This window comes from Narcine bancroftii, chromosome 9, assembly GCF_036971445.1.
Source record: "Narcine bancroftii isolate sNarBan1 chromosome 9, sNarBan1.hap1, whole genome shotgun sequence".
Classification (NCBI taxonomy): domain Eukaryota; kingdom Metazoa; phylum Chordata; class Chondrichthyes; order Torpediniformes; family Narcinidae; genus Narcine; species Narcine bancroftii.
This window is the reverse complement of record NC_091477.1, coordinates 75,833,501-75,860,471: the sequence shown is the minus strand read 5'-3', so window position 1 is coordinate 75,860,471 and position 26,971 is coordinate 75,833,501. Positions and strand designations below refer to the sequence as shown.

At 41.2% G+C, this 26,971-nt stretch overlaps 1 protein-coding gene across 5 annotated transcripts in view; it reads left to right on the top strand.

The window, feature by feature from the left end:
• espnla (espin like a) overlaps window positions 1-26,971 on the top strand; it is a 284,051-nt gene that overhangs the window by 132,358 nt on the left and 124,722 nt on the right. For all 5 annotated transcript variants that reach the window (XM_069896536.1, XM_069896534.1, XM_069896533.1 and 2 more), the window contains 3 exons: window positions 10,024-10,210; window positions 17,435-17,617; window positions 18,817-18,948. In XM_069896536.1, coding sequence (XP_069752637.1) covers window positions 10,024-10,210; window positions 17,435-17,617; window positions 18,817-18,948 — 502 coding nt within the window. The remainder of the gene's footprint in view (window positions 1-10,023; window positions 10,211-17,434; window positions 17,618-18,816; window positions 18,949-26,971) is intronic.

Below are 26,971 nucleotides of genomic sequence, written 5' to 3'. Positions count from 1 at the left end.
GCGATCAGGATGATAATCCAAGCAAGTTCGAGATGAAGTGAAACCGTGACATTGATCTAGGTTTCATCCATTTATATTCACTTTTGCCTGCTTGTGTTTCAAGCCAGCCTTTAGATTACTTGTTTTGTGGACTGGCATTCGCAAAGATTTTATTTCAGTGTGAGTTTTGCAAACTATATGGTTGAATCATTGAAAAATATTGTAGTCAAAGAGTCCATTTCACATGATGTACTGTCTTGGTTCTTTGGAAAACTTTTTAAATTAATCCCCTCCCCTGTTGTTTCTCCACAGCCTTGAAAATTTTACCCTTTCAGTTATTTAACCAATTACCTTGATGAATGGCTCAGGCCTGAAACATTGGTGATACAGTGTATCTTTGCCTCGTATGGACATTGTGTGACCTGCTGAGTTTCTCCAGTATTTTTGTATATTTACTGCAATCACAGCATCTTGTTTCACACTTATTAAAATATATTGTTGAACCTTCTTTCAGGTTAAGATTTTCAGATTATTGTTTATTTGTCATGAAATACTGAGTACAGTGAAAAGTGTTCTTCTCCAACATTCATACAGCTGTGTAAAAGAGAACACTTGCAGAGTAGAAGATACAGTGAAAATGAAGATCAATTATCACCACATTCAGGAGCCTGAGGGCTGCAGGGTAGCATGTCTTTTATCCAGTTGATGCGTGCTTACACATTCCTAAGGCTTTTCCCTGATGGAAGGAGGAAGAAGGGAGTGTGTTAAGGGTATGATGGGTCTTTCAGTAAGTTGGCTGCCTTTCCTTGTTTGCAGGAGATGTTGATGAAGTCCATGGAGGGGAGGAAAGTTTGGTTATGTTTGAGCTGCATTTGCTAGCTTCTGTCACTTCCTGTCTTCAGTAGAGCAGCTCCCATGCCATGATGTAATCAATGCAGTAAGATGCACCTGCAGAAGTTGTTGAGGGACAAGCCAAACTTCCTTATTCTTCTAGGAAAGTAGAGGCATTAGTGAACTTTCTTTACTGTTGCATCAACTTGCTTATCCCAGGTCAGTTCATTGGAGTTACACTATCTAATTCCATCTCCGTTCTTTTGTGCGCTCTGTTTACTGGATCCATCTTTTAGAAGTGGTTTCTCCCTATTTATACTATCAAACTGTTCATAATTTCACACATCTTCATCAAGATGTTGAATGGTGTAATGACAAAACACTTGCACTCAACATTAGCAAAACCAAGGAGATGATTGTGGACTTCAGAAGGAAGTCAGGAGAACACGACCAAGTCCTCATTGAGGACTCAGTAGTGGAGAGGGTCAAGAACTTCAAATTAGTGGATGTCAGCATCTCCAAGGATCTGTCCTGGATCCTCCATGTTGATGCAATCACAAAGAAGGCTCGCCAGTGGCTATACTTTGCAAAGTGTCTGAGAAGATTCGGCACGTCACCGAAAACTTCTATAGGTTTACCTTTAAAAGCATTCTGGCTAGTTGCATCACTGCCTGGTATGGAGGCGCCAACTCTCAGGACAAGAATAAACTCCAGAGGATTGTTATCTTGGCTGCGACATCACAGACGCCAGACTTCACTCCATCGAGGACATCTACATATGGCAGTGTCTTAAAAAAAGCAGCTTCTATCCTCAAAGAATCCCTCAACCCAGGCCATGTCCACTTCACTCTGCTACCATCAGGGAAAAAGGCATAAAGGCAAGCACTCAATGGCACAAGCTGCCATCAGATTCTTGAATGAACAAAAGACACTGCCTTACTTTTCCTGCACTATTATTTTCATTTTTTTATTGATAGTAATAAACACTTATTCATGACAAATTCTGATTCTGAAACCTTGTCAACCTTCTCAGGTCTAAGGGATATCACCCTTGCTTTTCTTTGCTTCCCACATAACTGCTATGGCTGCTATTAATGAAACATTAACCTCTTTTGGCTTAATTAAGCCAAATAAGCAACTCTCTTCTTTGTATTCAGTACCACCCTTGTTTGTTGGTGTACATCCTGGAACTTCCTCGAATATCTTGATCAGAAGGAATGAATACATTTCAACTGTATTCACTGAGGTGAAAGACACTTCACTCTGAGATTTTATTTGGGAATAGTGGAAAGAGTTTAAAAAAAAAAGAGGAGGTATTAGATATTTAGTGGGCTTAAAGATGGATAAATCTCCAAGTTCTGATGAGATATATCCTACGGAGGGGAGATTGTTGGGGCCCTGACAGAAAGATTTAAATCTTCCGGCCAGAGATGAGGAAGACTGTAGAACCTTTATTCAAGCAGGGCATCAGAGATAAGCTAGATAAATAATAGACCTGTTAGTTTAATGTAAGTGATAGGAAATTATTTGAAAAAAAAATCTGAGGGACAGGGTTAACCTTAATTTGGAAAGACAGGAATTAATCAGGGATAGTCAGTGCAGATTTATTAGTGCCAGATCACTATCTGAGTAACTTCATTGAGTTTTTTTTTCCAAAGTAGTTTAGGGGAGATCTTTAATGAGAAAAGAGAGATGGAGGGCAATCAGAGTCATACAGGGCCATTTCTTGCTCCAGGAAATATGGTAGTCTATATTTTTGCTGGATTGAATTCCCAGTTCCATTACAGTAAATCTTTAAGTAGCTCAGCATGTGGGTGGGTCCACACAGAATCAGATATTCAGGTATATGTAAGAAATTGCTACTGAACCCATTAGTTCCTGGGTAGGCACCACACTCTTCAACTGGACAGGCAATGAAATGTTTTTTTTGGCTTTTGTCCTTTAAGTTTAGTTTAGGTCCTTTAAACTTTCACCCATCTTCTTTAAACTATAAATCCACAAAGTATGCACAACATCCCTCCCCACCCACCACCCCCAAACTCTGTAATCTCCAATGTTCAGAATTTTTCCCTGCCTCAGTGACATGATAGAATTCAAAGGTCAGTGAATCTCTTCAACAAACAGTGGCGAAGTCCTGGCCTGCTGTCAAGTGAACACCCAATCCCTAAATTCCTCTAAAACTTAATCAAAATTAAACTTTATTCATAGGTGCAATACACAGCAATGTTGAGGATATTTTTTCTTCATCTGGAGGTTACTGCTGCAGAAGCTTATACAAGCGAAAGGGACACAGGCCATTTTATTGAATTTGTGACTTATTCATTTGCTTACAGGAACTTAGTAAGTAAGTAGTAAGTTGAAATATACACTGGTTCATATTTCATGCAGCAATTTGACTTTTTAAAAGCAATTTGTGCGGCATACCGTCATGTGCCTTGTAGCAATAAATAATATACGTGACAGATCGTCTAAGTGGTTGGTGAAAACTTCATTTACATATTGAATATAAATTCCTTAAATTTCTTGCTAAGGTAAGGAATGTTGTGGAGGATCCTGCTGTATCTCAAAGAGCCTTGGACTGCCACAAATAACACTAAATGTGACAGGTAACGTGCCAAAGATTAACATTAAGGAAGTGAGGCCCCTTGACACAATCATTACCTCTAAGGCAAATCTGGGTAAACTCGTGAGCCCGTGGATAGATAAATCCCTTTGTCCCAGGGTGCTGAAAGAAATGGTGGAAGTTACAGCAGATGTATTTGTGGTAATTTACCAAAATTCTGTTGATTCAGGGCAGGTCTTGGCAGATTGAAAGACAGCAAATGTAACTCCACTTTCCTTGAAGAAGAGCTTAGGTCCAAAATGTTGGCAATATTATCTTTGTCTCCCATAGGTGCTGAAAAGACCTCCAGTATTTTGGTCAGCATCTGCAGACTTTTGTGCTGCATACAATGAATGGCACCTTATCCTGTAAAGATACTGTCAGGATCTGTGGTTTTCATCTTGCTGAATAACAATTAACTTCCTAACTTTGTTTCTTTCAAAACTACATTTTATGTTTCATTTATTATTTGCACTTTTGCAAATTAAAACGCTCATTGAATGCTCTAACCCTCATGCTAATTGTTAAGAATTCTGTGGCAAGTATTGCTATGACCTGAGTTCCTTGCTTCAGCATAATTTTCCTTTGAATTTTTCAATCTTCTTTTGTTTCTAATATCTCTTGATCAGTGTTGTGACCCATCTTTGCCTATTCCAAAAGCCATATTTCAATACCTTGTTCCCAGTAGATTTAATGTACTGTAAAGGCTTTGTCACAGGCTATCTCTACTGCCAAACACAGAACCACAGTCCCACAGCCTAAATTAACACCATGTATTTCACATTTAAAGTTGTGAATTTTAACCATAATTCTGTGTCAGCACATGTTTTGAAATTTGCATTATTTTTGATTTTAAAAACCATCGTGCCATAAACAATTTTAGTTTCACTGGTGAAATGGACTAAAATTTATTTCAGTGGCTCCTTTACAAATATTTCCATCCTGCAGATCATTGCAAAGCATTATCTTTACGTCAATCCAGACTTTCCAATCCCAACTTTGATTTTTAACCCATATGTTTTGACAAACTAATACTTCAAAATCAATTTCCTTGTCAGATTTGTGCCAGTGCCATGTGTCCAGGGCCATAATAACCATTAGTAGGCTATGGACTAAGAGTAAATGTGATTATATAGACAGATGAACTCAGCGCTTGAGCAGCATCAGTTGGAGAAAAGGATTGGTTGACATTTTGGGCTGGAGCCCTTCATTGAGAGTTGTGATTTTAACTTTAGACATGCAGTATGGTAACAGACCCTTTCGGCCCAGGAGCCCACACTGCCCAATGACACTGAATTGCCCTACACCTGCTGGTACGTCTTGAATGGTAGGAGGAAATCGGAGCCCACAGGGAAAACCTATGCAGATACGAGGAGAATGTGCAAACTCCTTACAGACAATGCGGGATTCGAACTCTTGTCCCGATCACTGGCGCTGTAACAGGGTCGGCGGCAGAACGAGTGTTAGAGGAGGGCATTAGGGTAACTGGGTGGGGCACAGTCCAACAGTCGTAAACTTGCTCAGTGTGGAGGGGGTGCTGGTGGTGGCCTACCTGCTGAGCGGACATAAACCCTCTCCGTCCCTCTGACGCAGCAGCCGAATGCACTGCTTTTATTGCATTGAGAGTCACTAGCGTGCATCAAGCTGGATACTAGTGACTCTTGATGCACGCTTGTGATGTGGGCGGGGGCAGGTCTGACAGCAAGCTATGGCTGTGAGTGTATGGGGGGACAACCCCTTGTAAGGGAGGAGGCCTGTTGGACAAGTGTAAGTGGGCACAGCACTTCACAAGAAGAGGCCATGCCTGCGAATGCTCCCCCTTGCCGCCATCCCTGAGCTATCACAGTGTTGCATTAATCGCTATGCTAACCATTTTTCTTCAACTGGTTTTGCTTGACCTGCTGAGTTTCTCCAGAAGTTTATGTTTAGCTTAAGATTCCACCATCTGCAGTTACCTATGTGTCTCTAGTTTAGATAGATACTTGATTTATAAATGGAAAATTTGCATTTGCAAAGGGAAAGACTGATTTAAGATAGTCAGCATAGCTTCTGTGGGAAATCATGTCTCATGAATCTGATTGAATTTTGAAAAGATGACAAAGAGTATTGATGAGGACAGGCCGATAAACATTGATTACCATTGTCTTAATGGTGTTTTAGCAAGCCTATTAATATGGTCGTGCATTGTTGATGGGTCAAAGTTAGAACACATGGGATCTAAGGTCAGCTAGCAACTGGATACAAAATTGGCTTGGTAGTCAAATCAGAGGATTGTTTTTCTGATGGGAAACCTGTAATTAGTGGTGCATCTCAAATATTGGCACTGTGTCCACTGATGTTTATCCTAAATATTAATAATCAGTCTTGATAAAGGGTCCAGACCTATTGACTGAACATTTCCACCCATGGATGCTGTCTGACACTGAGTTGCTCAAGCAATTCCTTGTTTCTGCAACACTCCATTGTGGCTTGGCTTAAGAGCCCTGGTATCTTCTATTACCTTGCGATAACTGTCTTGCTTGAAATCATTCATATTCGCAGTGAATGCATTTATTTTGCTGCCAATTGTTTCGGGGATTGATTGAAACCTTATACTGTTTTATTTGTGCCTCTTTTAACTATGAGCTGTTCTGCTACCTGGGAATCATAATGCACCCTATATGCCAAGGCAGGTAAACATTGCTTACAATAATAGATGGGAATTTTTCCAAGAAGCCAACTAGAGGCTTCAGGTTACATATCAATCGGATTCTCTGCCTTCTGAGCCACTGAAAATCGATGTCTAGCATGCTCATGCAGGATGAATCTGGAGTTTGCAAAGAAGAGTGATTGTGTCTATTCCAGACAGATGAGGACTATGCAGCTAATGCAGGCACAGTTCACAGCCTTTCAGGGTTTAGCACTTCAGCTGCATGTTCAGCTAAATGAGATGAGGGCTTCTACTTTCCCAGACCTCTGGACACTTTCCAGTCCAAACTTCACTCTCAATCAGTATCAGAATTTATTGTCACGAACAAGTCACGTAATTCATTGTTTTAGCGGCAGCGTCACAGTGCAAACATTCATATAAACCACCTTACAAAAATAAAGAAAAATAGTGCACGATAAGTCAAAGTAAGGCAGTGTTTTTGATTCATTAATTATTCAGGAATCTGATGGCAGTGGAGAAGAAGCTGTCCTTGTGCCATTGAGTGCTCGTCCTTAGGCTCCTGGACCTTTTTTCCCGATGGTAGCAGAGTGAAGAGGGCATGGCCTGGGTGGTGGGGGTCTTGGAGGATAGAGGCTACTTTTTTAAATCACCGCCTCATGTAGATGTCCTCAATGGAGTGAAGTCTGGTACCTGTGATGTCACAGGCTGAGTTAACAATCCTCTGGAGTTTATTCTTGTCCTGAGAGTTGGTGCTTCCATACCACACAGTGATGCAACCAGCCAGAATGATCTCCATGATATGCCTGTAGAAGTTTACAAGAGTCTCCAGGACAGATCCTCAGAGATGATGACACCCAGGAATTTGAAGTTCTTGACCCTCTCCACATTTAACATCCAAATTCTAACATACAATTATTTATAATCTGTGCCCTCTGGTATTGACCTCCCTACATAAGGAAATAGTTTCTTTCTGAATGAATCCCTTATTTTATCAGTCAAAATCACTCTTGTGATTCTTGGGTCACCTTAAATGCTGTTAGCATGGGTGATTCTCTAGTAGAGTAATCACGTGGCATCTATCTCCATTCTGGGTACACAATGTAATGCACGTGATAATCCCTATTAGTTTCTCATTCAGATGCTAACTAAGTAGCCTTCAGGACTATGAGGTCCAATTGGCTCAGGTGCTTCTAGTGTCTATGGCATCTTACTGCGGATCCTTGCCCCGAATGTCCACCCATCCAAATTCCCGACCGCGGATCCTTGCCCCAACCTACTGACCATCCGAGCTCCTGACATCATGACCACCAGTTCTGGACATCCCAGCTCCTGATGTCTGAATGGTGCAGGTACTTCACAAGGTCAAAAGATTGAACCGAGTAAAAGTCGAATTCCTCCTTTTTTTTTGGCCCAATAAAGTGGTACGTACACACACACACACACACACACACACACACACACACACACACACACACACACACACACACACACACACACACACACACACACACACACACGTACGTACGTGCAGTTATACATTTATTCTCTCTGGCTTGCCGGATTAGGGCTCCACTGTGATTTTCAGGCTCTGATTCCCACTGATATACAGTTACATTGACACAGACTCTGACCTGGATAAAGCTTCCTTGGGCATTAACTATCTTCCATACAATTTCACCTATACTGATGTATCCTAAGATGGACTTTGGATATTTTTGGAATGCTTGTGTGATCTATTCATAATAAGTATTACAGAACACTGGGACCTCAGACAAGGGTACTTACTTTATTGTAATTGCAACATCAACTATTCCCTCCAAGAGGTGCTCACGTCGAATGGTATCACTTTGACCAAGATTATTTGCATAATTATAGATAATTACATGATACATCTTTCCCCTGAAGAAAATGTGTCCAAAACCTTTGAATCTGCACAAACTCTTTACAACTAGATAATCTGTTGTCTGGCTTCTTTGGTTGCCTCGTCTCCTTTACTATATGGTCATCAGAGATGTTGTACTGATTTTTCCTTCTTTTTCCAGAGCTTCTTGATTTCATGCACTAGGCCCTGTGACCTGTAGTTGACTTTGGATCAGTAATGAGAACAAGATCCGATTCTTCATGATGCATCAGCCTAGTGTCCATTGGTATATCTCGGGCTGAGATCATCTGATTTCTGATTGGAAGAAAATGCTTTTTGGGTTTATCCACCTCCCACTCTCTCTCTTTCCCACCTCCCCACCTCTTGGACAACCTCCTGGGATCGTGCATGACTGGGGTTTTGTGAGTTCTGAGGAGGTTGATGAGGCCAGTGTGGGAGCTGCCAACTATTCCACAGATGAGATGATAAAGGCAGGTTGTGGTCATACTTTTAGGTATAATACACAAATGCATTGTGTATTTCTGTGTCTGCACAGGCACATAAAATACACAAATAAACAATAAATTAGATTATCACAAAGTGTGAAAAAAATGTATAAATGGGGCAGATAGTGGTTAATTTTGGGTGGATAGCTTGAAGTGGTGTGTTCCTTCCAACGTATACATAGAAGTTACAGATGTTGGAATATTGAACAAATAAATGCTGGACGCACTTTGCAGGTCAGCCAACATCTATGGGTATAAATAGCCTTGATAAGGGTTCCAACCCAAAATGTTGACTGCCCTTTTCAGTCTGATGCTGTCTGACCAACTGAGTTCATTCAGCAATTCTTTGTTTGCTCACATACGTAGGACTTCTGTCTTCAAAATTCTTTTTTAAAAAAAAAAATCCTAAATGCTCCTTCTCTTTGAACTGACACATGACAGGAATCACCACATGTAATGGGGATGCTACATGTTGCTGAACAACTTTAAATATTTTCCCTTGTCTGCCTGGTAATCTCTCCCTGTGAAATAATTCAAAATGGAATTATCTGGAGCAAGGCCTTGACCTGAACTGCCACCAGTTCCTTTCCTCCACAGATGCTGTTTGACCTGAGTTCCTCCAGGTTTGTATCTTTGTATCAGGAGAGAGTGTCTGTTTTGGAGTCTGATGTTGAACGTTAAAACAACGTGACTTGACCAACATATTTGTCATCAGGGCCTTGATACTGAGAATGTTGGCCTTGGTGAGGTCACTGACATTAGTTCACCTATATTTCTAGTATATTTCAAGCCTGTTGTGCAGACTGTGTTAGTGGTATACTTCCAGTTCCTTAAGATGTCTGCTGTAGGTAGTCCAGGTTTCAGAGTTGTGTGGGACAGATGGTGAGATTGTGAAGGGGTGGAACGGATGGTAAAGGAACGGGACATGGTCAGATGGTATGGGATCAGTCAGTCAATGAGGAAGTGGGCCAGACACTCAGATGGTACAGAGTGGAATAGAAAATGAGGAGAGGGATAGAAGTCACATGGTGAAAGTGTAGGGTGGGACACTCTGTGAAAGGGTGGAACACACAGTTAGACCCTGCAGGGATGGGATAGACTGCACAGAGGGCAGTGGGTCTCATGGTATATCTTGGAAAGAGCTGTGCATCAATTTTTTGATTATGCATACTATAGCTGGTAAGGCCAGAGTTCAGGTGGGAGTGGCATAATGAAGTAAATTTTTTAATTTAGACATACAGCATGGTAACAAGCCCTTTTGGCCCATGAGTCAGTGCTGCCCAATTTACACCCAATTAACCGGTACCCTTCAGTATGTTTCGAATGGTGGAAGGAAACTGAAACCTCCAAGAAAAACCTACGCAGACACAGTGATAACGTACGAACTTTTTACAGACGGTGAAGGATTCGAGCCCCAATCTCGATCACTGGTGCTGTAATGGTGTTGTGCCAACTGTTGCGCCCCTAAATTTGAATACACTGCCCAACAACAGAGGAATCTGACATAAAGTCTGGCATTTCTAGCTTGGTGTGTTTTCACTTTTCCTGGTTACCTTTTCTGTAATTGTACTGAAGTTTCTCCTTGTCTCTGCAGGGCTCTGAACAAGCAGACTCAGAATGGTGCCACTCCACTCTACTTGGCCTGTCAGGAAGGACACCTTCACATTGTCGAATACCTCATCAAAGACTGCAAGGCGAACTTGAACCTGAGGACACATGACGGGATGACAGTTTTTCATGCAGCCTCACAGATGGGGCACTGTGGCCTGGTGCTGTGGCTGGTACGTCAATGTCATCATCACAACTCCCTCTGCTTATGCCAGAGGTGACACAGGCAATTACTTCTTGGAATATGGCAATCTCTGAATGGATGCAGGATATTCTTTTCACAGCATTGTTTCAGTAGACGTGAGGCATTGCTCCATGAAATGCAAGTCTTGTTCATAGGATACTGGAAATGACTGAGATACGTTGCTCATTTTCATGTAGTATCATATCAAAATAGGAGTTTGTATGTATGTATGTTTGTGTGTGTGAGATTTTCTGTGCATGTGGTATTCAGGCAGGCGTTTCAATAAAGACTGGGAGAGAGAAAGGGGGAATAATCGGAGAGGGAGGAGTCCAGGCCAACAAGCAAAAGATGTTAATAATAAAACAAAGCTGGAGAAACTCAGCTGGTCAAAGAGCGCTTTTTATATAGCAAAGGTAAAAATACATATCTGACGTTTCTTATGTATTTTTACCTCCGTTATGTATTTTTACCTTTGCTATATAAAGGACACTGCTTGACCAGCTGAGTTTCTTTTACTTCAAACAAATAGTGTTAATTGAATATGTTAAGAGGAGAGATGAGAATTGAGTGGAAAGGAAAGAGACAGAGATAGAATTAAAGGAAAGGAGATACAGGGCAAAGATGGGGGGGGGGGGAGTTTAGCTGAACTGGAGGTCAGTGTTAATGTCATCTGGTTGGAGGGGCCCTATCCTCCAATTTGCGGACCATCTCAGTCTGGCAGTGCATGAGACCATGGACAAATATGGCAGCAAAGGAGTGACCACAGGAGATGCTCCACTTGCACCAACACCTCCTCCCTCTCCATGATTCAGGGTCCCAAACAGTCCTACCAAGTGAAGCAGCACTTCACTTGTGAATCTGCAGGGGTCCTCTACTGCATCCTGTGCTCCTGTTGTGATCTCCTCGAGATTTGGCGCAGACGGGGAGATTGCTTCTTTGATCACCTCCATTCTGTCCACCGCAATAGTGTGGATATTCCAGTGGCCACCCATTTCAATTCCTCATCCCATTCCCTTCCTGACATGTCTGTCCATGGACTCGTGCATCGCCAGACTGAGACCACCTGCAAATTGGAGGATCAACACCTCAGCTTCTCTCTGGGGACTCTCCAACCGGATGGCATTAACATCGATTCTCTGGTTTCCTTTAAACCACCCCACCCACCCCCCATCTTTATCCCACTTTCCTATAGTTGTGTGCATCTCTCTCCCTCCCTCTCTCTCTCTCTCTCTCTCTCCTTCTCCCTCTCTCCCTCCCCCCCCTTCTCCCTCTGTCTCCTTTTACAGAGCCAAAATTAATTCTCACCTTTCCTGTTAGCAAATCCAATTAACACCTTTAGATTTTGGGCTCTGCTCCTCCACTTCCCAGTCTTCATTGAGATGTCTGCCTTCTTTTTGCTTATATGGCACTGTTGGCAAGTTGTTGTTCTGATAGAGTGCTAGTGTGAATGCTAACCCTGACCACTAGAGGGAGTCGGGAGATGAACTGTTGCAGCTTTCGTATATTCAAATTAGATGTCTTGTCTGTGCATACTTTAGCTAATATAGTTGTTTTAAAAGAACCCAAGTTTCTTTATTACAATAAAAGAAACATCACATGGTACCAGGACTGGAAGAAACACTAAGAGTACGCAGAATGTTTATCAGTCATTATCAGCAGAGATATGGAGAGTATAAAGGCACCTGATGCTGTGAAGCTATGGCATGCTAGTGAATTAGCTCTGCAGCATGCAAAAAATATTTGGTGAGAGTGCAAAAACCAGTGAAAATGAAAAAAAATTGTCATAGACACAGTGTGGAAACAACAAAAAGATTGAGAGACATTCAAGTGCAAATGATGTGCACCAAAACAATGCCCTGCCTATGGAAAAGCCTGTAATAGGTGCAAAACGCAGAATCACTATGCAAGACACTGATTTTCCAAAGGGAAATACACACTATAGAAGAAACTGCTCTCAGTGATGCACTCTTCATTGGCATGGTAGCGCATAAAGATTATAAAACAACAGACACTGAACAGCCAATATGAACAGAGTCAAATAGGATAAGTGGATTATGTCATTGCAAACAAATGGAGCAAATATTCCTTTCAAGCTAGACAAAGGGGCAAAGGTCAATTTGATCTGAGAGCATGACATCAGGGCAATGAAGATAAAGCCATACATCCATGAAAATCCCCTACAGCTTAAAACCTACAATGAACAGAGCATTGACACGAAAGGAACATGTAAACTCAAGGTGAAAGTTAAAGAGCAGCACCTCAGGTTCACAGTAATCCCAGATGGACATGAATCACTTCTGGGTGACAAAGCATTTGAAACTTAAGCCTAGTAAAGAGGGTATACACACCAGGGAAACCTATTATGTTATCTGATGCTTTATCCAGGGCAACCATGCAGAGTGAAGACCACAGTGAAAGTTTCACAGAGACAGATGTGAATCTCCATGTGAACCTGATCACTGAATCTCTTCCTGTATCTGACATGAAATCCAAGTAGATCACAACTGAAACAGAAAAGGACACAGTTCTACAGGGGGTCATGAAGAATCTGAATGAAGGATGGTCTAGAGGTGAATGTCAGCCATACTACATCAGAGCTGAGCTGAGTGTTGTCAATGGTCTTCTCCTCAGACAGAGAAGATTTATCATTCCTCAATCACTGTGACAAGAGATGCAGAAAAGGGTGCACGAGGGGTACCTTGGAAAGGAAAATGCAGGAGGAGGGCCAGAACTGCAGTTTCTTGGCAGGGATAAATACTGTCCTTGACAGGATGGTTTCAGGCTGTGGGACCTATTTGAAGCATCACGCGAAGCAGGCAAAGGAACCCATGATAATAACTGATGTACCAGCAGAACCATGGCAGAAAGTTGGGATTGATCTGTTCCCCATGGATGGAAATATTTAGTTGCTGGTTATTGATTATCCATTGAACTATCTGGAGATTACACTGCTTCCTAATGTCTGCTGCTTGTACCATCAAATATATGAAAACAATCTTTGCAAGAAATGGAATTCCTCAAATGGTCTACAGTGACAATGGACCATGCTACAGCTGTAGAGAATTCCAGAACTTTGCAGAAGAGAATGATTTTCAACATGTGACTTCAAGTCCTCTCCATCCACCGTCAAATGGCAAAGCAGAGAAAAGAGTTCACATAGTTAAACAGTTGCCCAAGAAAACACTAGACAGTGACTCAGATCTGTATCTCGGTCTATTGAATTACAGAGCTTCCCCACGTGAACATGGCACGTCACCCACTTAGCTTTTGATGGGACGTAGACTACGCACCACATTTTCCTACTCGGCAGATCCAAACAAGAACAGTGATGTCAAAAATATTCAATGGAAACAAAAACATTTTCTATGGAGACATAAAAGCAAATCAACAAGAAACCTCGGGACACAGTGAGACTCAGAGATTCCAACAGTGGGGTCAAAAAGGTTACAGTTCTAGAGGAGGTAAATCCAAGATCCTACACTGTTAGAACAGAGGACGGTCAAATACTAAGAGGGAATTGAAAGAGCCTGCTGAAAATACAAGAGATGCCACAGGAACAGACAAATGCAGGAGATCTAGCCTACACAGAAACAGAGGAAACACCACCAGTGCAAGACAGTAGTGGACCAGCAGAGCTGATACAAGCTGGTTTGTGTTTGCATTTGTGTTGAACTTTAAATTGAAATAAATACTGTATTAGTGTGCCATGTTGCTAATCTTGACCACTAGAGGGAGTCAGGAGATGAGCTGTTGCAGCTTGGGTAGATTCAAAATGGATGTCTCCACATGGTCTTGTCTGTATGTACTTTAGCTAATAAATTATAGTTGTTATAAAAGAATGCAAGTTTCTTTATTACAATAAAAGAAACATCATAGCAATTAGCGCAATGATTTTAAAGCGCCAGATCGGGGCTGGGGTTCACATCCCGTGGTGTCTGTAAAGATATATTGCTGACATTTCAGGCATGAGCCCTTCTTCAAGGAAAAATCAGAAAGGCAGAATCAGGATATTTCCCGGGAGCTCCGGTTTCCTCCCACCTTTCAAAACATATTGGGGTTGGAGGTCAATTAGGTGTAATTGGGCAGCACGGATTTGTGGGCCAAAATGGCCTGTAATCCTGCTGTATGACTAAATTAAATAAATTAAATTAAACTTCACCTTGAAGAAGTGCTCAGGCCTGAAATGTCAGTAATCTATCTTTACCTCCTATGGTCGTTGTGAGACTGGCTAAGTTCCTCCAGCATTTATTGTGTATTTTTACTGTATTCTCTGGAGTTTGGAGAACCTAGAGGAAATGTTATTGAAACTTACAAACTTCTTACAGGGTGTGACTGGCTGGATACTGGGAGAATATTTACTCTGGTTAAGGAGTTAGATCATTTAAGATGAAGATGAAAGTTTTGGAGAGTGGGAGTTTTTGGAATTCTCCATCCTGGAGGACAGCAGAAGTTCAGACTCTAGCCCCTTTTGTACAAAGCTGTACGCGCCTTTCGAACTCTGTGTTTTTATATAAAAAAAAAATTGAAGGAGGATTGGGTGGTCCAGACTTACCCATCTTCGATCTTCTAAGGGAGGTACTCTCAGCGGTGCACTGTGGCACTGTGGGACCTATCTAAAACGGTCGACCCGTGTTGCCTGGTTGGAACAGCAAGGGAAGATGATGTCGCAGTGTTGGGTCCAGGAAAGGTTTATAGTCAGTAGCGAGTAGAACAGTGGACACCATTAGACGCATAGTCTGCAAATGTAGGCGATGCATGTGTGAATCAGATTCTGTGAGTCTGGACACGAGGGTTTGCCATCACACGTGGCTTTAATTAACACACAACAAATTGTGTGGGAAAATGTTAAACAGTACACAGTTACTGCTCCAATGTCTTATGGTCTTATAAAAGATAGATAAAGGGGTGCCGAATACAGTTAGCCTTATCCCGCCCATGTAACTGCCGATTGAAGTTGCAGGAAAAGCATATCTCATGCATTAGTTGAGATTACAATTTGATTACCTATAATATCAACAATGGAAAATTTATAGATATTTAATGCACTGGCACACATTTGTTGGGAGATAGCTACAGTTGCTATAATGCAAAACCATTCTATAACCTTAATGTCGGCAGCAATAACAATTGTATTTTTTAGGTTTGAATGTCTGTCTGTGAAAATAGCTAAAATTGCTAAAATCAACAGAAATAGTCAACCGTTTATAAACTATGCATAGCATTATAACAATTTCCCACACTCCTTTATAAACTGTGCACGTGTGTGCTTTATTCCCATAACATTTTTTGAAGAGGTGACTAGGAATGTTGATGAGGGTAGAGCAGTGGATGTTGTCTATATGGCCTTCAGTAAGGCTTTCGATAAGGTTCTGCATGGAAGGTTAGTTAGGAAGGTTCAGTCGTTAGGTATTAATTTTGAAATAGTCAAATGGATTCAACAGTGGTTGGAAGGGAGATGCCAGAGAGTTGTAGTGGATAACTGTTTGTCAGGCTGAAGGCCGGTGACAAGCGGTGTGCCTCAGAAATCTGCATTGGGTCCTTTGCTGTTTGTCATATATATTAATGGTCTGAATGATGGGGTGGTAAATTAGATTAGTAAATATGCAGATGATACTAAAATAGGTGAAATTGTGGATAATGAAGAAGGTCTTCAAAGATTGCAGAAGGATTTGGACAGCTTAGAAGAGTGGGCTGAAAAATGGCAGATGGAGTTTAATGCTGATGTGTGAAGTGCTTCATTTTGGTAGGAATAATCAAAGCAGGACAGATATAGTAAATGGGAGGACACTGAGGAATGCAGTGAAGCAGAAAGATTTAGGAATAACAGTGCATTGTTCCCTGAAGGTAGAATCATGTGTGGATAGTGTGGTGAAGAAGGCTTTGGTGTGCTGGCCTTTATAAATCAAAGCATAGAGTACAGGAGTTGGGAAGTGATGTTGAGACTGTTCAAGGCATTTGTGAGATCAAATTTAGAGTACTGTGTGCAGTTCTGGTCACCAAATTGTAGGAAGGATATCAACAAGCTAGAGAGTGCAGAGAAGATTTCTGAAAATGTTACCTGGGTTTCAGAATCTAGATTACAAAGAAAGATGGAGCAAATTAGGTCTTTATTCTTTGGAGAGTAGAAGGTTGAGAGGGGATTTGATAGAGGTATTTAAGATTATGAGAGGGATAGATAGAGTTGATGTGGACAGGCTTTTTCCATTGAGAGGAGGAGAGATTAAAACAAGAGGTCATGAATTGAGTTAAGGGGCAAAAGTTTAGAAGTAACATGAGGGGGAACTTCTTCACTTAGAGAGTGGTGGCTGTGTGGAATAAGCTTCTGGGGGAAGTAGTGACGGGAGGGTCCATTTTGTCATTTAAGGAAAAATTGGATAGATGTATGGATGGGAGGGGAATGGAGGGTCATGGGCAGGGTGCAGGTAGGTGGGACTAGAGAAAGGTACAGTTCAGTGAGGATGAGAATGGTCAAAATGGCCTGTTTCTGTGCTGTAATTGTTATATGGTTATATTTTCCCATGCTCCTTTGATTCTATTTTCAACACAATGTCGGACTAGGCACCGATGCTGCTGTGCTACACATCCCGCCTCTTTTGCTTCAGGAAGCCAGCTTGCTGTGTAAAAGGACTCACAAAGCTGGCTTTTTTCTGTTATGTGTGAAAAAGCAAGCTAGCTTCCAAAGACGGGTAATGTATGTGGCAAAAATGCGGCTTTTCAGTGTGAAAAAGGGCTAGAGTTCATTCAAAGACCAATCTTGATGATCAGAGCAGAGTAGGCTGGACAACCTCTGAATGTTTGTGTGTCTCGCTCATTTCCCTCAACCAACCTCTTGTTTTTCTTAACTTCACTGTAGGTGATGACATTTTTCATTCCAGCGCTAAAAGGCCAACCCCTTATTTTAAGTCTGAGACCCATGGGCTCTAGCCTTCCCAGCCACAGGAAACATCAACTCTGTATCTACCTGTCAGGCTCCATAAGAATTTTATGTTTTAAATGAGATCATCCTCCTATTTTTCTCGCTCAAGATTAAATAGGTCCAGTCTGTTTAATCTGTCCTTGTTTGACAAACTGACTATCTTGAGAACCAATCTGAGTATACCCTTCCTTAGGAAGAAACCTTAGAAGCATGTGTAACTGCATTCTGTTGTCATACATCTGTACTGAATCTATCCTGTGCAATATTTAACGTTTTCTCTTCCTGTGTGTAATGCAGATGTCATTCACCGAGACTGATGTCTCTGTACAGGACAACGAGGGAGCAACTGCAATGCATTTTGCTGCCAGCGGAGGGCATGCAAAGGTCTTGGATCAATTACTAAGGATGGGGGCCGAGATGCTGAAGGATAACTGGGGCGGCACGCCCCTGCATGATGCAGCAGAGAATGGGGAGCTGGAGGTGGGAACAACACCATGGTAATGCAGTAGCTGGATGTGACATATTGCCAATAATGCCCAGAACAAAGAGAGGTTTGGGGAATGAGGGGAAGAGTAGAGAATGCAAATTAAGCTGTTGTTTGGGGGGCAGCAAATGTAAACATTGGATGTAGTTTTAAAGGAGTTTTCTTAAGATTGGTAGGATTTTGTGGGGGCATTCGGGTGGGGGGGAGGAGTTTGGGATATGCCTGATGAATTCTACATCTTGATTGTTTACCACCTACATGGTTCATGCGCTATTCTAAAGAGCCATTATCATGTCATAAAGGACCAGCATGCTCAGCCGAAGCCTAAACAAATAAAAACTCTGGATAAATTGGATCACTTACACTGTCTCAATTGAGGGGAGGGGTATTTGAGGAAGTGAAGCAGCAAGATGAGGGTTGGGAAAGGAAGCATGCATTAGGGAGAGAGGATGGGGATGATGATCTGGATGATGGAGAGAGTGTCAGCTGGATGATGAGAGAAGATGTATCAGGAGGGGAAAGGCAAGTCTCATCTTTGTTAGGAGAATTATTTCTAATATGTCACATTTTCACTTTTTGGAATTTATATATGATACATACTATGTAGACTTAGGCTTACCATTGTAATTGTGTTATTTCTATTCTCCCTATGCTGTTTATATTATGAAATATTAATAAAATGATTGAAAAAAGGAAGAAAGGCATGTCTCAGAATTGAGAAGCAGATACATCAGGGAGGGAGAGAAAGCAGTTTAGGAGAAACAGATACGTTAGAAATGGAATGACAGATGTTTCAGGGGAGAAAACTTATTTGGAAGGAGAGCTGGATTTATCTGAGATGGAGGGATGGTTATTTGGAAGAAGAAACTTGTATCAAGGCAAGAGAGACATAAATATCAGGATGAAGAGGTAGGTATATTGGGGCAAAAATATGAGGTTTCAGTGGGTGAGGCTGGTGTATTAGGGAGTGAGAATTATGTATCAGAAAGGAGGGTGAGACATCTGTAAGGTTGTGAAAGACAACTCGACTGGGGTGGGACCGACTGTTCCCTGAAGTAGCGCCTGCTGATTAGTTGTATTTTTCCATTTGACAGTGAAGGCAAAATTAGACACTCATTGACAATGTGACTTATTTCTGCAGAGATGCCAAAAACCTTTCTCTTTCCACCACATCACATACTTCCTTGAATTTCAGTGCTGTCAGATCCTTGTCATGAATCATATGGACCCAACCATTCAAGATGAAGATGGCTATACTGCTGCGGAGCTGGCAGACTACAATGGAAACGTGGAGTGTGCCATGTACTTGCGGCATGTTGAGAAAATGGTAAGGAGCATCCAGATGTTTGCTAGAATAGGCATGCTTTTAGATTCTAGTTTTAGATGGTAGGAATCAGAATTGCAGGAACCATGTTCTTGGATGCAAATTGCTAAAGGCACTGTGTATCCGATGAACAAAAGATCTAGTCTCCGTTTTTGCAGATAGATTGCTTCAAATTCCCTCGAGTTAAAATAGAAAGGATTTGGCCCATGTCAATACCCAGGGACAGTGTTGGATATGGCAGTAATCTTATAATGGTGATAATACTGGTGATTACAGTAATGTTGGAATTTACTACACTGACTACTGGCTGAGCCATGTGCACTGATTGAGAAGGTGGGCAATATTAGTTTTATTGAAAAATCCTTGTGAAAATGCTTGACTGGTAGAACAGAGTCCTGATAATAGACAGCAACAATAATATCACTGCATTTATTCAGCACAGGAAAACATCCTGATCCACCATCCACAGACATTATTAATGACTCATCATGTCATGTTGAATAAATGGGACAAAAATGGAGCAGAAACAGCGAGACCTTGGGTAAACCTACTCTTTGAACCTGGCCAAATCATTTCTGAAGACAGTATATCTTTGGTTTTATAATGAGAAGTCAAAAACAACATTTAGGACCATCTTTGTAAATCATAATCTAAGTCAGAGTATTGTGTCCAATGCAAAACATCCCATTAGGCTGTAGGAAGGAGTTCAAAATGTTATAGTGGAAATTATAGAGGGTATAAAAAAGGACCCTGAGTTAAGGCAATTGGAAAATGAATCAGAGAATCAGGGTGGAAAGATATTTCACAAGCACGTTAAGATCCACAATGCATTTCCTGAACTAATAACACTAAAGGATTTGTTCGATACTTGGGAACTTTTGCTGGGTGCTGAAAGAGTCCATGCTTGCAACTCCCCTCATATACACCACTTAAGGCTTCTGACCAACAGCCCGCATTGCATGGTGGGAATTGTAGTTATTATTTACTTGTACAATAACACACTTGGTCATAGAGATTGGCTTTCAAGAATATCTTTCAAGAGTAAAAAATGCTGTAATAGTGGAAAGATATGGAGAACGCATTTCAGAACCTTAGATCTAGTCAGCTGAAGACAGCCACTTGTGAAGCCAAAGGAGTGAAAAATGCACAACATTGGCAGGGTTGGATGGCTGCAGAGTTGGATGGTTGCAGAGATCTTGGAGGGTCATTGGCATGATGGAAAAGAGTAATTGAAATAAAGTAAGTACTCACAATGGCTCTAAAAACATGGCTATCACTACAGCAACTGGCATTTTCTATAATGTGTAGAAGAAAGGCGGATTAGGAAATTGGATACCAAAACATTTACCTTATAAAAGTACAGCATTTGATCCAAGCTGACAGATCTGAGGTCTTGTCTACTAAAACACACAGCAATTAATTTGTATTGGAAGGAGATGGATGAGTTCTAATTGACAGACTTCAAAGAAACAGCTACTTTTCATGTTCTACTTGCAACAGTCACATATCAAGAGAAAGTTGTGTTCAATCTGTATTGTTCAGGGTCTCCACTGGACTGCTGCCATACCATTTGATTTGTCTGTTCTACTTGTTAATATTTCACTAAAGCACCTGTTAGTATTTTTATTTTGCAGACCCAATCAATAGGCCGCATGATATATTCAGTTTTGTTTATTGACTAAATTTAGGTTGTCACAATTTGTGGCATGCACTGCAAGACAGGAGGTCAGATTTTTCCCTTAATTATACTGGAAGCTGTACCCTTGCCTAGCTCCTTGCCACCCTGCTCCACTTCTATGGTGTCCTGTTACAAATAATAATGTTTGTTTCTGGGGAACAGAGAGAGGGTGTAAAGAGTGGTGGTGGAAATAAGTCTTTCAATATATTGGTGCATGTAACAAGAAACAGTTCAGTCTTCAATTAAACAGTATATAAAGGAATAGCAAGAGGCCATGCAGGCAATCAAGGCTGTTTTACCATCGAATTATAATATAGCTGGTCTGCATCTTAATTCCATTTATTTGCCTCAGTTCCTTTAAAGACCTTCTGAAATCAATTTCAATTCTCATGTTTTCAATTGACTGCTTATGGAAAGTTGTTTCCTGGTAGAACTGCCCATTCATCCAAGTTTAATTGTTTGTCATTATTGTTCTCACACTGGAAAGAAGAATATTTCCAACCGTCCCATCAAACCAAATGAGATCCTCCCTCAATCTTCCTGTCGAGGTGGATCACCTTTGGGTATTCAACAAATAAATGCAAAATAACCCACAATTCATTTAATGCAGACTAAGATTTCTCCAATCTGGGAATGGAGATTATGAACTGGTATGGGATAATGGCCAATTTCATCAGTGCAAAGGCATTAAATCAATAAGGTTAGCAATACCACTACACTGGGAAGAAATGCAAATTACTTTCACCTTGAATAGTGATTAGATGTCCTCTCGGGGGCGGCACGGTTGGAGTAGTGGTTAGCGCAACACCTTTATGGTGTCTGCAATCGGGACAGGGGTTTGTACGTTCTCCCTGTGTCTGTATGGAATGGCCTTTTACCGAGCTGTATGTCTAAATTCAAGAAGACAGTAAGGGTAAATCTAACCATATCTACAGTTTGTGTCAGTTGAATTAAAACAGTGAATGAAAATGATTTCTAAACCCAAATGGAAGAAAGATACCATTAACAGAAAGCACTGCACAAAAAATCAATTTAAAATGGCAACGGAGGTAAAGTTGAAAATCCATGGCAATGACATTAGAATCAGATTGTAGTCATAGGCACAGCAAGGACAGATGTCCTCTTATGACTTCTATAGCTATGTTGATCTCTGAGCTTTTGAGAGCTTGGAAGATAAAGAACAGGTGGATAACTCAATGGTTTAAGCAAGATCAAGTAGGTAATGATGAGTCACTGCAGAGCCCTATGATCAAAATGAGCCACAATGTTGTAGTGGCTGCCTGAGGAATTAAATGGGCATTGATCTCTATCACCAATATCAGTGCTTTCAGTCAGTACAAAATATAGAAAAGCGAAGAACTGCTCTAATTACAGTCTTGTGGTTGTTGTGAATGAAGGAGCATGACGATTGAAAGAAATGTGCTGCTGAGTTCGATATTAACATACTCCAAGCCTGCACATATTTCAGGAGTTACACTTTCTGTCAATGTGAGGTATTAGGTTTCAGTTTCAGGACCAGTTAAATAGCTTTTTAATGATCTTTAAGAAAATAAGAAGCAGAAGTTGGCCAACTGGCCTATCAAGACTGTTCTGTCGTTCGACAATATCATGACTGATCTAGCAGGGGCTCAGCTCCACCTACCCACCTTTTCCTCATAATTTCTATGATGCAAAAACCTATCAATCTGTATCTTAAATACTGTATATTTAATGAAGAAATTCTTCCTCAGGAAGAGAATTCTATGGATTCACCACTCGCTGGAAACAGTCCCTCCTCACTCGATCTTAAACCTACTTCCCCTTTCCTTGAGGCTAGGTCCCCTAGTTCGAGTCTCACCTACCAGTGAAAATAACTTTCCTACCTCTAGCTTATTTATTCCTTTCATCATGCAAGATCCCCTCTCATTCTTCTAAACTCCAGCAAGTATAGTACCAGGCAAGTCTCCTCATCTCTGGAATCTGTGGTAAATCCCATGTGCACTGCCTTCAAGGCCAGTCTATCCCTTCTCAGGTATGGAGACCAGACTGCACTCCAGGCGCGGCCTCAACGGTCCCTGCTCAGTGGCAGCAGGACATCCCCGATTTAAAATTCAATCCATTCAGGCAATGGAGGACAGCATTCCATTTGTTGTCTTGATAGCCTGCTGCACCCTCTTGTCACGGAGCAGATGGGTGGTGTGAAATTGTTCAAATTGATTTAATAATGGTGGCATCCAAAAGAAAGAAATTGGTGGAACTTTGACAATGATGTTGTATTCCAAAATCTTCACTGATGATGGCTTCCAAATATATGAAAGTAGTCCAGATTTCCCAAGACTTACTGAAAAGATTTATTGCTGGAAGACAATGTTACACAACAATGTTAAACTAGTAGAGGACTTTTGTCTTGTGTGTGTTGAATATAATGTCCATCTTCTCATATGCTTTAGTGAAACGGAAGGCTTGGAGTCTGGCCTCTGAGAGTATGCAAATGCAGTGTCATCTCAATGTTTTAGCTTGATTTCTGAGAATTAGGTCGCCTTGATTCTGGTGTGTAGTCATGATCGGTTTAACAGCTTCCCATTGGTTGTGAAGATTAGGTTTACTTCTGCAGGAAGTTTGTTGGTTTTGGTATATATCATTGATGAAATACACCATCCACTTCAATGTGCCAACACTTCATTGAGGAAAAGGGTGGTTGAAGATCAGGATCTCAGATATGGAGCAAAATGAGGTCTAGGTGGACAGAGGAGAAGATGCGCTCACAGTCTCCTTGAAAAAATGCAAGATCGCCACAGACATCTGTCCCATGACTATTAAAATAGAGTAGGAGAAATTTGAATCGTCTTGAAAATGCCAAGTCATTGATTTGGAGTTGCAAAGAGACCTAGCATAAGTGAAAGAAAGAGCACCCCATCTCACCAACTGACATCAGAGACCACCTGCTCCATCTGTGGGAGATCCTATTGTCTCCCAATTGACCTCAGAATCAACAGAATCAAAAATGCCATTCACAACCTCACAGGAAGTGTCTGAGAATGTTTCTTGTGGTAAGGATGAAAGCCTGGCAGACATAAGTGATGTCATAGTTGCAGTGATGGCAATATGGAAGGCCATTTGTGCTCAGCAAGATCCCAGTTATGGCAACAAGAGAATGACCAGAATATTTGTTTCAAGTGAGTAACAAATATTTTCCAGCACACTGGGATGAACATTGTTTTACTTTGAGAAGATGAGGGTTCCAGATTAACCTCTCATCTCAGAGATAAAAGTGACAATGCAGTATGCCTGCAGTGCGTGCTTCACTGCCAGCCAAGAGGTTGTGCTGAAGATTTACCCTTGAATTTGAACCCATTTACCATTGGACTCAGAGTCAGATCTGCTGCATTGACATTTGCTAAGTTTGGTGTTTTGATGAGAGTGGAGTGATGCTATGAGGCCCTACCTAATCTTCCTCATGAGCTAGGGAAGCATTTACTGGAACTTTTACCTTATGGATCTGCCAGGAGTGAGTCAAGTAAGCCCATTGGCAGAAGCACCTCTCGATGTCTGTTAATGAGATGGGCTCCATGCTTGCTTGAAGGCATGATAAGGTGTGAGGAGAATGCCAATTTTCATGATGCTCAACCATCACTGTTGTCCTCGACGAAGTTCTGTATTTACTAAATAACTACACAAGGGAACAGGATGTAACAAGCAGATCACATTCCTCATTAAACATAGAATACCTATTCAGTTACAGTGCTCAGACATTGTGACTACGGAAACTGCTACAGTCATAGTTGTTTGCTGCATCTGATCCTTTTAACCACTGTGTAACACGTTGGGACAATGTCATTCTAAGATAAGAGAATGAAGGAGTTGGCTTCCTATGGAAATGAATTTATTCCAATCCAAGCATTCTGTTTGAAAGGAATAGGAATGTCTCACTTTGGGTCATACCAGTTTGGAATGAGTGAAAAGAATGTACAGGTGAGTAACCTAGAGTCATTTTATCAACCTGGTCACTTAAAAAAAAAAAAAAAAAAAATATATATATATATATATATATATATATACACACACACACGGACTTGGTTCATGACTAAATATCTCAGTGCATGCACAAAATTTGTCTGATCAATAAGAATGGATAATTTCTTAGTTTGAATGCAATTATAGAGGAAAGAGGTAATCATTTATAAGCACAGAAGGGTGATTTATGGAAAGTTTTAATTTCTGTGACCAGAGACTAAGTACTAATACTAATATCTGGCTGCTGTAGGGGAGGAATAGCCTCTCAGGAGAAAATAACAGAAGTCAGAGCAGTGCCACCACACTTAACTTTGCTGTACAACAAGGTACGACCTGGATGTGCAGAACAATAATGACAAGGGACTCATTAGTTTGGCACAGACAAATGTTGCCTCTCTGGTGCTTGGGTTATTGATGTCTCAAAGTGGGCTCTGGACATTCTGAAAAGGGAGGATGAGCAGTCAGAAGCTGTGGTCCACTTTGGTACCAATGAAATAGGCAGGAAGGGCAATTAAGTCCTGCAAAGAGAATTTAAGGAGTTGGGTCGTAAGTGAAATGACAGGACCTCTAGAGTTGGAATCTCAGGATTATTCCCTGTGCTACAAGCTCACAAGGCAAGGAATAGGAAGAATGCACAATTAAATACATGGCAAATAGACTGGTGCAGGAAGAAATGCTTGAAATTTGGCTCATTATTGGGATCTCCTGTTGGGAGGATGAACCTGTACAAGAGAGGGAAGTTTCACCTGAACTGAGGGAGCAAGTTCTATATGGGGAAGTTTAAACTTGTCCGAATCAGCATCAGAATTAGAAATTATTGTCATAAAAGTCACAAAATTTGTTGTTTAATGGCAGCATTACAAGTGCAAATGTTACCACAAATTACATCTTAATAGATAAATAAATTAGTACAAGATAAGAAAAAGTGAGGTAGTGTCTGTGGTCCATTGACCATTCAGAAATCTGATGGCTGAGTGGAAGAAGCTGTTTTTATACTGTTGGGTGTTTGTCTTCAGGCTCCTGTATCTCCTTCCCAATGGTAGCAGTGTGAAGAGGGTGGTGGGGGTCCTTGAGGATAGAGGCTTCTTTCTTAAGACACCGCCTCTTATAGATATCCTCGATGGAGAGAAGACTGATGCCCGTGATGGTGCTGGCTGAGTTCAGTCTTTTCCTGTCCTGTGCATTGCCACCTGTATACTCGACAGTGATGCACTATGCAGAATGTTTACCATAGTATGCCTGCAGAAATTTACTGACATACTAAATCTCTTCAAACTCTTCATGACATATATCTGCTGACGAGTCTCCTTCATGATTGCATTGATACAGAGAGCCCAAGATCTTCAGACATGTTGACACCTAGGAATTTGAAATTCTTAACCCTTTACACTGTTGACCTCTCGATGAGGACTGGTTCATGTTCTCCAGATTTCTTCCTTCTGAAGTCCTCAATCAGTTCTGCTAATTAATTTTGCTAATGTTGTTGTTGTGAACCCATTCAACTAGATGATCTACTGTATATGCTGTTGATTAGGACAATCCAAAACTTAAAAATGTCACATTAAAATCATGGTCATCCTATACAAAGACTATAAAATTCTTACCTTGATGATGAAGTCACAACACCGCCGCCATCTTCCCGCCAGCTCTGATGCAATTTCGCGCATGCCCCATTAGTTATTAGTGAAATCTCAGCGTTCCTCCGCAGGGCCCACCTGCCCGGTCCAACTGCTGTTTGCTTTGTTCAGGCTTTAAGTGGCCTGTTACGGGAGTTGACAGTGGTTTATTTTAAAATAATCAAATAAAATTAAAACCTTGAAAAGATCATTAGCTATTAAGATATTGTGATTTAGCTTTTAACAGCATTCATTGGTCAGCAGTAAGTGCCAGATTTTGAGGGGGGGGGGGAAATCTTGTTCAAAACCAACATTTTAGGTGGAAATTCCAGGGGTTGTCCTATGCACGAGCCAACCTATACAATGGCATATACTGTATCTCACTTCTGTTCACTTCCTCATTGCCATCTGTGATTCTGCCAACAACTGTGGTGCCATTGGCAAATTTGTAGATGGCAATTGAATTGTGCCTGGCCACACTGTCATGCATCCTTGAGGTATGCCTGTGTTGATTGTCAGTGAGGAGGAGACATTGTTTTTGTTTCTTATTGGCCGTAGTCATCCAACAAAGAAGTCAAGAATCCAGTTTCAGAGGTGGGTGCAGAGACCCAGGGTTTGAAGCTTGTTGATTAGTACTGAGGGTATGATGGTGTTGAAAGCTGAGCTGCAGTCGATTTAAAAAGTAGCCTGATGTACATGTTGCTGTCGTTGAGGTAATCTAGGGCTGAGTGGAGAACCA